The sequence below is a fragment of the Hoplias malabaricus genome, chromosome 16 (genome assembly GCF_029633855.1).
Source record: "Hoplias malabaricus isolate fHopMal1 chromosome 16, fHopMal1.hap1, whole genome shotgun sequence".
Taxonomy (NCBI): domain Eukaryota; kingdom Metazoa; phylum Chordata; class Actinopteri; order Characiformes; family Erythrinidae; genus Hoplias; species Hoplias malabaricus.
The window spans coordinates 14,891,670-14,906,958 of record NC_089815.1 but is presented as its reverse complement, the minus strand read 5'-3'; the positions used below and the strand labels follow the sequence as shown (position 1 = coordinate 14,906,958).

General features: G+C 41.4%; 1 protein-coding gene across 6 annotated transcripts in view; it reads left to right on the top strand.

Moving 5' to 3' along the window:
• The window catches only part of matk (megakaryocyte-associated tyrosine kinase), a 61,507-nt gene that overhangs the window by 21,233 nt on the left and 24,985 nt on the right, over window positions 1-15,289 (top strand). For 3 of the 6 annotated variants that reach the window (XM_066647377.1, XM_066647378.1, XM_066647373.1), the window contains exons 2-3: window positions 3,105-3,158; window positions 3,261-3,374. In XM_066647377.1, coding sequence (XP_066503474.1) covers window positions 3,150-3,158; window positions 3,261-3,374 — 123 coding nt within the window. In that variant the 5' untranslated portion in view covers window positions 3,105-3,149. Of the gene's footprint in view, window positions 1-1,271; window positions 1,410-2,474; window positions 2,514-3,104; window positions 3,159-3,260; window positions 3,375-15,289 lie in introns of those variants that run through there. The other 3 variants (XM_066647374.1, XM_066647375.1, XM_066647376.1) reach the window with 3 other exon arrangements.

The window sequence follows — 15,289 nt, the reverse complement described above, 5'->3', positions numbered from 1 at the left end:
TATTGTTGCATGCTTATTTTATCTTTTATTACTTCCTTTATTACTATTTCATTGTACAGGGAAACCAAGCAAAATGTTTCTTTCCTGTTCATATACCAATAAAACTACCTTGAATCTAAATGTCTGGTAATGTTGACTTTTTTGGTGGGTGGGGGTTCACCAACTTGCTGCAGAGAAGTGTGTGGAGTGCAGTAGAGTGTCTCCTTTCAAATGTAAAGGAATCATTTACATAACACTGGAGGTGAGAAGAGCTGTTCACACCTGCCAAATGGCAGTTCTTTGGAATTTAAAGGTATAAATGCCAAATGGCAGCGGTTTGGTAGTTCTAGTGTTAACTATTATCCACCTCTACTCCTTCACTTGTCTTCACTGAGATGCTAACCTAGCATAGCTGTTGCTTTGCTAGAGCTCTTTAGTTTCACTCATTCTGGTAAAGTATAAGTATTTAAAGTTTTATTAAGATTAAATATCACTTACCTCTGAATATACGAGCCTCCTCCGCTGTTTTTGTAATGCCTGCTTCCACAAACCGTTGAAAAATCATCCACTGAAACTTATTTTGACGCTGTATTCAAACTCAGAGTAACCGTTATCTGAAGGGGAGGGGCTCTCTCTCTCAAACACACACATATTCTCTCTCTCTCTCTCTCTCTCTAACTGATTTAAAACGCATTCCGGACGTCCACTGACAATATTTTGTCCCAATATAACAGACACATTTTGGACGTCCACTGACGTTAACTGGTCCTGAAGTAACTGACTTGTTTAAAACGCATTTTGGACGTCCACTGATGTTATCAGTTCGTCCCAATATAACTGACTTGTTTCAATGCATTTCGGACGTCCATTGACGTTATGAATTGGTCCCGAAATTACTAACCTGTTTTCAACGCATTTCGGACGTCCATTGATGTTGTCAATTGGTCCCGAAATAACTGACTTGTTTTCAATGCATTTCGGATGTCCATTGAAGTTGTCAATTGGTCCCGAAATAACTGACTTGTTTTTAACGCATTTCGGAGGTCCATTGACGTTATCAATTGGTCCCGAAATAACTGACCTGTTTTCAATGCATTTCGGACGTCCATTGACGTTGTCAATTAGTCCCGAAATAACGGACTTGTTTTCAACGCATTTCGGATGTCCATTGACGTTGTCAGTTGGTCCTGAAATAACTGACTTGTTTTCAAATAATTTTGGACATCCACTGACGTTTAAAATATGTCCTTGACGGACCGACTACTTTTAGACCTTTTTTGAACGTCCAGTGACGTTCCTTGTTTACTGGGTAACAAAGGCGCATGCAGTGGAGGGCGGATTAAACGGTAAAACTATGAAGAATTACAATATATCACATAGTGCTTGATTCACGTGTTCAAATAATGGAGTATTACCTGTAGGAGAACATGGTAATCCACAAAACACGCTGTTACAACCTTTATTCCAACTGTATTCTAGTTTTTAATTCCATATTATTTGAGGTGGAACGCAGCCGCAACTATGTGTTATTATCTTAATCTCCTAAGTATGTAGAGACCGTGCTGACCAAGTTTTCATATCCACGACCCATTTTTTAAATGTTTTTTTCTTTGTGAATCTATACAAACAGCAGCGCAAACAATAACCGCAGAGACTTGTACATCCATATTTGTCTGTCTCCTAGGAAATGCGAGTTAGTTGTGTGTCGTGTAGTCTGAAATACCCATTCTGTTTACAATCTGTTCCGACTTAAATTCGAGCTGCATCTACCGGCGCGCATGCACGTCAATATCTTCATGGGGTGTGTCCCGAAAAGTGCCCTGTGTACTACCTGTAGGGAATACTGAGTAATGGATCATTTCAAACACATGGTATTGGCGCTCTCTGTAACCGAAACTGATACTGTGTTTAAGTGCCAGTATCGGTGCTGATACCGATTCGGTATTGGTGCAACATTACATTTGAGTTTAGTGATCTTTCATTGAGTAACCCGAACTTTAGATCTGAGGTGTTGCTGATATCATCTGAATATGATTTAATACTTAGGATGTTTGATTAGGTTGTTGAAATGGACAGAGTTTTTCTACGTTTAACTGTCTCATTACAGTTGAACCTAGGTGACTCCTCAAGGCAGTTCACAGCCGGTCAGTTTAGTCTGTGTGTAGCCTGGTCCCGGCTCTGGGTTGTGAGCAGCTGTTTATGCTACTCTGCTGACTAACTAAAAAGACTGTGCTATGCTGCAAGAAAGTAAGGCAGCACCCTCCTGCGTGCGGTGGATACCTTCCCAATCTATTAGACCAGGCTTGCCCTCGAAATGTAACCAATTATTCATGAAGCCTACTTATCCAACAGTTTAACGCCTAAGTCTGCATAAATCTATGGATGGTTAGTAAGAGGTATGGACAGAAATAACAGAAAAACCAGGGCAAGCAAAACAGCTTCTTCCAAACAAACTGAGCCAACATGTAACAGGAAGGCCAAACAGAAGACTAAGAAAGCGTTTGGGAAACAATCGCAAAGATGGGATTTTTAAGGTGAGGTCATTCTTAAAGTTGTTCCAAAAACGCTAAGATCAATCGTTATTTGGAAATGCACCCTTCATTGATAACAGTCTTGTATGTAATGCAATTCCTAATGTAATGTAGAGTAACTTCTCGCTCTTTAATTTTCTGGCTTTAAGAAATTTTGCCTGCCTTCATGTAATGATAAATTTAAACAAAAATCTGTGCAAATGTACTCATAAAAAATCTGTATTAGTCAGTTGTGTGCATTGTGTGGGTTATAGGGACAAATGAAACTTTCAGGTTTGTAAAATAAACAGCAGAAAATGAAAGGCTTGTGAATCGCAGAAATTAACGGTTGAACCCTCATGTTCCTTTTGCTCACATTTATTTATACATTCTTTGTGTAGCACCGGTCAACTAGGTATGGCGCTTTCTGACCTTTGAAGTACAGGGTTAAAGGGGCCAATGCTGTACACACAACAACAGATGTACTTCAGTCTAACTTCAAAACTACAAAATGCCATTATACTATAAAATAGACAATGAGTGTGAAACAAGTCATCTGTATGTTAGGGTTGATTGCTATATAAATGATTGGTTCTTATCCAATTTGCCTTACAGGTAATCTAATGCCTGAAATCTTATGCTCTGATTTCTTCTCTGGGGATGGCTGCGGTAAATATATACTCTTTACCCAATTCGTGTCACTTACCGTTGCCACTTCACTCATTATTTCTGCATAAACTTAACAAAATTGTCTTATTTTTACTCTAACAGAAATCCTGGCAGCCTGGTACACAGTGTGTTGCTAAGTCTGATCACACCAAGCCCAAAGCCAATGAAATAGCCTTTCTGAAAGGAGACATCCTCACAATCTTGGAATTGGAAAAGGTAAAAATGCTTGTGATTTTGTTTCATGTTTTTGTTTGAAACAAAAATAATTAATATTTTTGTAGCCTGGTACTGAGCAAGCCTTAAAGAGCCCCAAGATTCCTGACATTTATAACTAAAATTCTGTTTCATGATGCCAGAGGAAGGCTTTGTCTTGTGGATAAATCCATACTAACACAAATGCCACTAACAATAAGCAGAAGTTGACAGGACTGAAGCATTCAGGCTTGTAGACTAAGGCCCCATTCATACAGATGCAACTTTTTTTTTTTAAATGAAGATTTGTGTCTCCCGTCCACATGAAAGTTGCGTTTTAGGTAACTAAAAGAGAAGGTTTTTTTTTTTTAATTAAAAAGAGATTTTTATAAAATACCCTTGTCACTAGAAACACTAATGTCACAAAGTGTACTAGTCTATCTACAATAACTGCACTAGACTTTAGTTTCCCAAATAATAAGAATAAAGTTAAAAGATAAAAAATAAAAATTGGAAATATAATGCATTATTAAGGGCTAGATTCAATAATCTCATGATTGTGTAGTGCAAAATACAGGGAGTATGGAGTGGGGTTTTTTTGTTTGTTTGTTACGTATTTTGATGTCTTTAATAGGTACTATTGCCTCCTACTGGACTTATTTTTATATTTATGATTTTCATATTTATCAGGATGGTGATATTTTCAGAAACGGAGAGAGGAAAATCTGTTTTAATACGAATCCGTGTGGATGGGCCTAAGCCACATTCATGCTGTAGAATGTAGAGAAAGTAGACAAGGATGACTATGTAGCTGCTGAACAGATGTCAGAAAGCCGTACCCAGCGAAAGGTGGCCCAATGATCAAAAATACTTGAGTGCCAGACCACCCCCTTAAGCCACAGTAATAACCTGGGACACCAAAGGGCGAGCCAGGGAGCTCTGTACTTGCAGTACAGCATCCAAACAAGACATAAACATGTCACTGTGTCAGACACATACTGTTTTATGTCTGGCATCAGGAGTGTCCAAGAAGTCTGACAACTTATTAGATTATTTGATAAACAATAGCAATATCATATTTGGCAAGATGGAAGGATTAGGATATAGGATGACGCCAGCCAAATGCCATAATAAGGTAGGGTGAACTGAAAGCGCAAGAATATCCCCAGACCTTTTGATCCATGTTGTGTGTCCATATTGGTTTGGTATGAACCACCTTAAGCTGGACGTAGATTGAATCTCCCTCATGACTGCTGCATACAGAGTTATGTTATGGCCCATGGACTGTTCTCTGATCCGCTCCCTCAGCTTTAGCCGTGCGGAGCTATGCCTTGACTCAAGCCTGTGCTCCCTTTGCTTTATCTGTCTGAGGCCATGTTAGCACAGCACATGCTCCTGTTTTGTGCTGCTCTCACTTTGGGCTCACATCTCTCCAATTCTCTTTACCTTATGTAAGTAACTACAGAGCACATTAGGACTCGTTATGTGCTTGCACTCACCCTGAGCTCATACTTGATGTAAGGCTAGCTCAAAATATAGGCAATTTAAACTACAAACTTTTAAATTCTAGGCTCTAAAACTCTTTTTTTAAAGCATACTCTAGGCCTTCTGTCATTTTTCAACTCATTGTCCAGAAAGTTGTTCACAACATTCAGGTTCTCACTGACTGCATTTTTAGGTTGTTTTTTTTGTTTTTTTAAGTCTGAAGACTTTGCCAGCCATTTCATAATTAGAAGACTCTCATTTTGTTGTGATCTAAGACAGTTCTTACATGGCTTTAAGTTATGTTTGGGCCTCTGTCCTAATGAATGTGTGATGGGCCAAGTATTTAAAGAACTTCCAAACTTCACTAATCCACTCCTGGTCCTGCATGGCCAAGGCAAGCCTTTTTTCTTTATTTTCTTTATTTTGCCCGATCAATGGGTTTTTTACTGCCACTTACCTGGTCAAACCTGGCTAAAAGCTAAAGTCCTCATATTACTCTGGAAACTGAGACTTACTTCAACTAGCATGACATTTGTATCTAGCATGCAAAGTTGACTCTTTTTTGGTTCTGTTGTGGCTTTGAGTTGTCAGACCTCTTCCTGTCAGAGTTTCCTCCAGTTTCCAGGCGCTTTTTGTAGGAAGCTGTACTCACTGAAATGCTGATTCCTTTGCAGTTTCTCTAAATGAGGGAGCTATACTTTTAAGAATCTTATTTGTCTGTTGTCCTGTTGTCCTTTGTTAATACATTTTCATATATATATATATATATATATATATATATATATATATATATAGTGTACAAATACAGCCCTATATTGTGTAGTAAAAAATTATATTTTCAAACAATGCTTTTTTTTTTTTAAATACAGACCAGTACAACAAAAAAGACATTGTTTTTATATTATGTGAAATTTTGTAAATGAAATTTATGCATAATAAATTGTAATAGTCAAGAATTGTAATGAATACAGCCAGATGGGCTTGCAAGTATTTCAAAATATTGTCTGCAAGGGTGCATTTGTGTCAGTGTATGTAACTTTACATCAACATATTTGCAGAAATGCTGCCAATTTCTCAATGGCACACAAGGCACAGATAAATCAATAACAGAATTACCTAGAACAGAACCTTAAACAAATACACTGAAAGTACGTAAAATAAAACTCACACAGAGGCCAAGCAGAAGATTATCAGGACCAAGACAAAGAACAACCAAGAATTAAAAATTTAAACAGAGACAGACACAATTAAGCAGATACTAGAACAGACTTGGAAGAAACTAGACTAAGATTAAGGCTAAGACAACTAAATAGAAAAATCATAAACCTAAACCTAAGACTGTAAATAACAGAAGAAAACAATGCTAGAACAAGAAAATCATAAACTACAAAATACCAAACAATGTCTGAGAGTAACATGAAACAGAATTAGTTAACTAGAATATAAACAAACAAAAAATCCTAACCTAAGAAGTATGAAGTAAAATTCAAGACAAAGTTAGAAACTGAGACATAAGGTACCAAAAGGTAGAGAACAAACCAGTATTAACACAAGAGACCAAACAAAAAAAAACAAAAAAAATTTGAATGACAGACAACAGTGAGATTGTGGACGAGGCTTAAAACCTTCATAAAAAAGGATAACCTGTGAAAGTCACATGATGGAAGAGGCATAGCCAAGACAAAAATAGCAGGGTAATAGCTTCTGTCAGAGGCAGAGAAGCCAGATGTAGCCAGGGCGCATAATAGCTTTGATAACAGCTTTTGGTTAAAAGCTAGTAACATTAGCCAGCTGCTATAATCAAAGTAGATTTTACACTGTTTGTATATTTCAGACTTGGATCTGTTTGTTTGTTATTCACTGCATATTAATAGTACGGTATATAAAACGCAAGCTAAGTAGGTAACAGTAGTACCAGAATCTTCTACTCTTCAGGTCTCTATGAATCCCCACTAAGTTTGCTTATATGTCTTATGAATTTTGCACATTTTTAGCTGGTTTTGTTGAGTCTGAGAAAATATAATGATCATAGTAGTAAACTTACTGTTGCTTTGTCAAATTAAATGTGTGTATGAATAGGGTACTGTAATGATTAGGGTTGCAGTGATCCAATATTACTGGAGCACATCCAGTATATCCACTGCATGTGGCTAAGGACCTACAGACTGTGCTGCTGTGTTGACCCAATGGTCCGTTTATATCTACCAACATGGTCAAACTGCTACTATTTACAATGACAGCCAATCTTGGGACACATTTAAACCCTGTGGCTCGGTGCTACACACGCTATTCACTTTCGTTTTATTGTATTCTTTTGTGTTGTTTTGTACTCTTTGTATTGCTCTGTTCATTGTAGTGTGTATTATATTGTAAGCACTTTAGGTTTTTGAAATGTGCTATATAAATGAAATGTGTTATTAATTGTTTGCTTGATAACAAGGTCTTTGTTTATTCTAAGGATCACTTGCTAGATTTTATTTTGGATTTTTGTTTACACTAAATACTTTAAAATAAGATTGATTACTGTTTGTGTTTGACAAAGGGAAGCTACTTATTTTCATTTTTGGCTGATCCATTTATTTTAATCTATTATTTATTTATTTATTTGAATGCTGTGCCAAGCTCCTGCACGTGTTCATTTTAGTGACAACTAAAGAGCATTGCAGTACATTATCTGTTAATTTGTTATATGTTTTTTGAATGTTTAAGTCATGTTTATGCCTCAAGTCTCTCCCAGAAGGTGAGGTGTATGGTTTATTTATTCAACAATGGTATTGAGTATCAACCAATATGCACTGTATATTTATTGGTATTGGAAATTAAAAAGTCGGATCGGTGCATCCCTTGTCATGATGTGTGTTTGGGGGGTGTCAAGGAATGAGGAGCAGCGTTTTTATTGATCAAGAGGGAGGTGAACAGAGTGGACAACATGGGAACTAAAACAGAGGAGCTAATCAAAGAAATAAAGCAGTGGGCTACCCATAATCATTAGGGTAGGAGGGGGTGCCAGTCCTTCACAGGGCAAGACACACACACTCCTACGGACACTTTTGAGTCACCACCCCACCTACGTGTGTTTTGTATCATGAGAAGAAACCAGAGCAGCCGGAGGAATCCTACACAGACACGGGGAGAACACCCCACAGACAGTCACCCAGAGTGGAACTTGAACCCACAATCTCCAGGTCCCTGGAGCTGTGTAACTGTGACACTAACAGCTGTGCCACCGTGCTGACCTTGTTTTATGTTATTTATAAAGTTTAACAAAAAAACAATTGTTGCAAAATATTTTATCTGATTTATATACGTAATATTTTCCTGACTGATATTTTTATGGTAAATTTACCTGCAGTTTTCAACATCTCAACACTGTTGTAATGGGACAGCTATCTGGATAAAGAGTTGTTGACTGATTGTGAAGAACCCAAAAGCAAATAGATTAACTTAAATATGTGTTGGGGCTTGTGACTACCAGGGAAACAGAAGAGGATAACAGATATAAACGAAAAGGAGAGTTTCTAAAAAAAAAAAAAAAAAAAAAAAAAGTACAGGAGAAAGCAAATCAGTGAGACAAAAAGTCCCAATAGGAAAATGCTCTCCAGACTCCTGGAGGAAAGGAAGAAAAGGGCTTGTGAGTAGAATTAACTCCAAGGGTTGAAAATAGAAAAGAAGATCAAAAGACTCCTTTTGGAGAGAAATACCAAATTACCAGCAAAGTCTGGCTTCTACAAACTCAAGACTCTGCACTGAAGACACAGACTGAAGGCTTAATAAAGGGTAAGCCCCAGCTGTTGTCAATCGGGCTGATTAACGTGGTTTCTGAGATGTGGTCGCCCCCTGTTGGTGTGAGGCCCACGGCGCGAGCGGCCCCTTACAGGACCCCCCTCCCTTGGAGGGACGGCTCCGGAAGTACCCAGACCAGCTGCCCGATTGCGCTGAAAGGTCCGAATGAGATCTGGATACAGAATACGATTTGCAGGGACCCAAGAACGTTCCTTGGGACCATATCCTTCCCAGTCAACCAGGTATTAGACTCGACCCTGTACTCTGCAGGAGTATATCCAATATCTTGTTGACCGTATAGGCCAGGGAGCCATTCACCAGGCATAGAGGAAGTGGCACGGTACATGAAGGTCCCATAGTGCAGAGATAGGGTTTCAAGCGGGAGACATGGAAGGTAGGGTTGATTTTAAGGGAAGACGGCAATTGCAACATATAAGGGGCCAGATTAATACGCCAAACCACTTTGAATGGTCCGATGTATCGAGGTGCCAGTTTCTTGTTAGGAACCCTGAGCGGTAAATCTTTGGTTGCCAACAGCACATGCTGACCCAGACGAAAGGAAGGTCCCAGTCTCCGTCTATGATTTGCCACACTCTTACGTGCAAACTGGCACTCGAATGGGGATATACCCAGAGATGAGTGCCAGAGAGTGTTGTGGGCATATTCTGCCCACAATAAGTGATTTGCCCAAGATGCAGGGTTAGTGGATGTTAAACACCGCTGGGTTCGTTCCAGGTCCTGGTTAACCCTTTCAGTTTGACCGTTAAATTGAGGATGATACCCAGACGACAAGCTAACAGAAGCCCCCAGAGAAGAGCAGAAGGCTTTCCAGAACTGACAGGAAAATTGGGGACCTCTATCTGACACTAGGTCCTCAGGTCAGGTCATCCCATGGTAACGTACCACATTTTGGAGGATCAGCTGGGCAGTTTCATGGGCTGAGGGGAGTTTAAGCAGAGGGATAATTTGGGCCGCTTTGGAAAAATCGATCCACAACAACTAGTATAACGGTGTACCCCCTAGAATTAGGTAGACCCCTTATGAAGTCCAGGGATAAGTGGGACCAGGGACGATGTGGGATAGGATGAGGATGGAGCAATCCTGATGGTTTGACCCTGGGTTCCTTATTGTGAGCACGTGTCGCATTCAGCTACAAACTGACGGACGTCTCTTGCCATGTTGGGCCACCAAAATTGTCTTTGCAGGAATTGCAATGTGCGTGTGCTTCCTGGATGTCCTGAGACAGGGCTGGTATGTCCCCAAAGCATAACTTGACCTCGAACTGCAGAGGGTACATATAGTTTGCTTGCAGGACCTCCACCTGGATCAGATTCATTTTGTAGGGCAGTTTCTATCACTCCCAACGTAGTGGCGCAATGATGCGATCAGCAGGGAGAATAGCAGTGTGAGGCAAAACAGAGGTTTCTTCCCACTGTCTTGAGAGGGCGTCTGGTTTGACGTTCTTAGATCCTGGACTGTAGGACAGGGTGAAGACAAAATGATTAAAAAACAAGGCCCACCGAGCTTGCCTGGGATTCAGACGTTTGGCCCCCTGGAGATATGAAAGGTTTTTATGATCAGTCCAGACTAAAAACGGATGTTTGGCCCCCTCCAGCCAGTGTCTCCAGCCTTAAAGTGCCATTTTGATGGCCAAAAGTTCTGTTCCCTACATCATAATTTTTTTTTCTGTGGGTCTTAGACGGTGAGAAAAGAAGGCGCAGGGGTGGAGTTTGTTGTTTGAACCCGAGCGTTGTGACAAGACAGTGCCCACCCCTGTGTCAGAGGCATCAACTTCTGCTACAGAGGGGAGATTAGGATCCGGAAGACTGGGGCAGTTATTAGTCTGTAATTAATCTCCTCAAATGCTTTCTGGGCTTCATCGGTCCACCTAAAGGGACCTGTTCTCTTATGAGTCAAAGCCGTAAGTGCAGCGGCCACTGAACCAAAGTTTATGACTAACCAACGGCAGAAGTTAGCAAAGCCCAGAAAGCGTTGGCATCGGTAGTTGGTGATACGTAACCGGATCGCAGGGTAGATAGGCAGCTGTAAAGAATGTGAGAAGAGATTGGCATGCGTTGAGGTAGATGATGAGGTTCAGTTCTTCTTAATCCTTTAAGAAGCAGAGTGACTTGGTGATGATTAGTAAATGGATGGGGAGAGCCGTAAATCAGTTTAAAGAAAGAAATTAATAGCGGCTGTATAGCTTTTTAAAGTGGATGAACGAATAGAAAATTGAGAGCTAGTGAATGAGAGGAATGCTGTGAAAGAGTGTAGATCAGAAGGAGGGAACGGTATAGAGTGTATATGATGGAAGCGTCGAAAGCACTGCCATCCAGTCCAGTAAGTAGACAAGGTGTTTGGTGCCAGAGATTTCAGGATTAAATCCTGGGATCTTAGAGTCAGATTGCTGAGTGTGTGGGAAGATGGAAGATGAGGTCCGAAAATGGTGGAACGGGAGTAGGATGCAGGTCGGACTGTGGAGCCAATAGCTTGAACTTCTGAAATTGGAAACGAGACAGAGAGTCAGCAATAGGGTTAATGTGACCAGGAATGTAAACAGCTTTTAATAGAAATTGATGGACGACTGAGTGCCAAGTGAGGCGGCGGACGAATGGCATGAGACTGAGCGAACTGGAGCGTCCTTTATTAATAATATGAACGACTGATTCATTATCTGAATGGAGAAGGATAACTCGGCCGGTCCATTCATGTCCCCAAAGAACTGCAGCAATGACAGCCGGAAAGAGTTCGCGGAGCGCAATGGAGTCACCACAGTCTAGCGCTAGACGGGTGAATTGATCAGGCCAGGAGGATGCGAACCAGTGTCCCTTGTAAAAACCTCCACACCCCACGGACGGGGCTGCGTCGATGAACAAATCAACGTCCTCTGGGTTAGCTAGTGCGTCATTGTAAAAGAAAGAGATGCCATTCCATCTGCGGAGGAGGAGCAACCAGAATTGTAGCTCTGAAGCGCAGGCTTGGTCCAGGGATATTAACTGAGAGAGAGAAGAGGCTGAAGAGGCTAGGTGCAGCAAATGAGAGATGAAGGAACGACCTTGTGGGACAACACTCATCGCGAAATTAAGATGCCCTAAAAGGGAGAGGAGTTGTCGTTTGGTGACACGTCGAAGAGAAAGAAATTCAGAGAGGAATTCAGTAATGCGGGCCAGCTTGTCGTGTGGGAGTGAAGCACGAAAAGAAACTGAATCCAGAAAGATGCCCAAAAACTCAAGTGAGGTGGCGGGGCCGATGGTTTTCTCGGAAGACAAAGGAATGCCCTGGCGATGGAAAGCAGCAGTGAGAGAAGTGATGCAGCGGGCCGGAGGGGAGGACGGCGAGTCAAGGACCAAGAAATCATCCAGGAGGTGTACCACATACGGGACATCATAGACGTTAAGGAGGATCCATGAAAGAGCCTCGGCGAGTGTGTCAAAAATCTTGGGGCTGCTCTTACAGCCGAAGGTCAGTCGAACTGCGAAGTAGAACTGTCCCCGCCATTTCACCCCAAACAGGTGCCAGAAGTCAGGATGGAGGGGAATGATTTTGAAGGCGGAGACCACGTCCGCTTTAGCCAGCCAAGTGCCGCGGCCAAGGAGCTTAATCAGTGATATGGCATCGTCGACCCGAGCATAGCAGAGGGAAAATTCCGAGCTGGGCACGAGACTGTTTATTGAAGGCACAGAAGAACCGCGCGGGGCTGATAAGTCGATGACGAGCCGCTTCTTACCAGAATATTTTTGAGTGGCAACGCCGATGGGGTTAATTCGGAAAGTAGAAAATGGGGGGGGAAGAATAGCACGAGGTTGACTTGCAAAACCTGCGGAGAGAGAATCGGCATGATGAAGAACGGGATACTGCAAGCCCGTGAGAGGTAGGGGTTGGGATGATAAGGGTAGGGGTTGGGATGATAAGGGAAGGGGTTGGGATGATAAGGGAAGGGGTTGGGATGAAGAGGGAAGGGGTTGGGATGAAGAGGGAAGGGGTTGGGATGATAAGGAAAAAACAGGGTAGGTGGAAGAAGTAGTAGCAGGGAGAGAGAGAGCAGGATCAGAGAGAGGAGAGATCAGAAGCACGTAAAAGGGGGGACAAACGAGAAAAAATAGAAGTCGGGGCAGGGTCGGGCCCAGTAGTGCAGACAGGAGCCAGATTAGTGGCACCAGCAGGGGGCACTGAGTCGGGGAGGGAGGCCCTCGCGGGGCGTCCTCGGCGCCGCGTCGCAGGTGCAATGACGTCATGGCGCGATGGCGTAGGTTGAGCGGGAAAGACCTCATCCTCCGGGGTAGGAGCCGAAAACAGGGAAAAAAGGGTCCTCTTGTTGGCTGAACGAGGGAAGGGGATACCACGGTCTCGCAGCGCTCTCTGGAGGCCCGCCACGGTCCAATCGGAGATGGACGGAGAAGCGGGAGAAGCCGGATCAGGCCGTACTCGTCCGGCGGTGAAGGAGGGCTGCCGAGCGCGCAGGTCGCGGCGATGAGGTCGCTGGGGAGGAGGAGAAATCGGAGAGGAGCGGCGTCCGCGTGCAGGACCCGTGAGTGTGGAGCGAGAATGGCGAGAGCGTGCGGAGGAGCTTGGAGCAGCTGAAGTGGCAGGTGAGGCAGGCACGACGACTGCCGAATGCAGTCTCCTAGTGCTGATGACTGGGGTGGCGTTGGGCGATCGAGTAGGGGAAGGAGAGAAGAGCTCGTGGTCAGAGGCGAGCAGGTCGAGATCCATGGTTGTTGGCAATTCAGTGACGCAAGCAGGAAGCGCAAGACTAGCGACTTGATTGTCACGGAGATTACGTGAGGTTGAAGGGTATAAATAGGCCTGGGGGGAGGAGCGTGGGCGTGGCCCAACTCCCAAAATTCTGTTATAGTATAACTTCAATTATTGGCTATGACAGCTTCACAAATTTTTGTAGAGAGGGTATTCTGTGTATTCCGTGTATTCCGTGACCCACCAGAGGCCGGCACAATAGAGCAAGGGTAACATTGGCAGAAAGTGTTTTTATTAAAACGAATAGAACCAAATATGCCTTTTGTACTCTGTGGCTACTTTGATAGCCCTTGGATAGCAAAAATAGGCAAATCCTTGAAAGACACTTGAGTGATGCTTACTGCCATTGCTGAGAGAGCAGATTTAAACTCCATGTACTTATGGAGCTGTAGGTGAACTATTACTGTTTTAAAGTTAAAGATGCTGAAAAACAAGGTTTGCACCGTTTGGTACTGACAGTTTTGAGACTTTTTTTTTTTTCATTGAAGTCATTGATGGCATAAGGACTTTTTTATTTTTCTTTGTGAATGTCTTTAAAAAATTTCAGCTGCAATACAGTATTTTTTATATACTAAATTCAAGGAGAGCAGGTCTGATAGCATTATAGTTTATGCACTTTCTTTTTGAAAGTTTTGGGAATTTCAGCTTTTAAAATAATTAGCCTGTGAATTCTAAATTATTAATACATTAGCTGTTTTGTTATATTTTTGGTGTTTATATTTGTACTAATGGCACTGCTGCTTTTACGGTACCCATTTTTATAAAGAATGTAATACGTAATTTGTTATGAACAATGCATATATTTTTTTTAGGCAGAGCAGGCCTACTCGCCATCAATATTTTGCTATAGTTAATAAGTAATTCAGGTAAATAAAGATGTTGTTGTTTGTTAAATCTGTGTGTGTGCATTTGTCTTTCAAATATTAATAATATTCCATGATTAATTATTAAAAATTTCATTTTGTGTAAGTGTATGTAATGACTTAAATAATTCAAGGGAACTGAAGAAAAAGCATTTACATTTTACACCCTTTACATTTTAGTCAAAAAATACTACACTAAAAACAATTCAGATGACTATGATTAAAACTAAATGACATTTTAGTCAAGACTATGACTAAAACAATCAAAATGTGCTCTCAAGATTAACACTGCTATGGAGCAAGAATAGAGCAATATCCTCTATTGTTTTTGAATTTTTTGGAGTTCTCTCTGTTGTCTAAAAAACGACAGATGTCTTTTCTCTCAGAGAGAGAGAGAGGCTAGCATGTTTAGGTCCTTTTGCTTGTGTATATATAAATTCTGTGATTCATTCTGCATTTAATCCCATGCCTCCTTCCTTGCTTCCACCATAACACTTTTACATTCCATATACCTGTAATTTTTTAAAGACTAAATCTGTTACTATATGAAAACATCTATAATTATATTTTGACTCAAATGACAGTTTGAGATATGTAATTACATTTTCAGATCTAGAATTATAATTAAAGAATATCTCATTCCAATCCACTTGTCAAAATGACATTCAGATATATTTCAGATATAGACATTAGTGTGCATAAAACGTTATGCACTTTATTTGCATAAAGTTAGTCTGCTCAAATTTTCCACTGCATGGCAAAACTGCTCTTGACACAGAGTGACCCTACATGCACTGCATGTGCTTGCAGCAGCTCTCTCCACTGAAATGAATAGGTTCCAGTAAGTGGAAAGAAGATACAGGGGTGCTTTCCTAGGCAGGGATTAAGCCTAGTCTTGCACTATATCCTCCTTTCAATGGAAAGTCACAATTCATAATGCTGTGTAATCCAGGACAATGCTTAATCATTGTCGAGAAAACCTCCACATGAAGTACATGTTTGCTATGTATTTCTACATAAATGATTGGTTCCCAGCAATGTCCAGTGCACTCA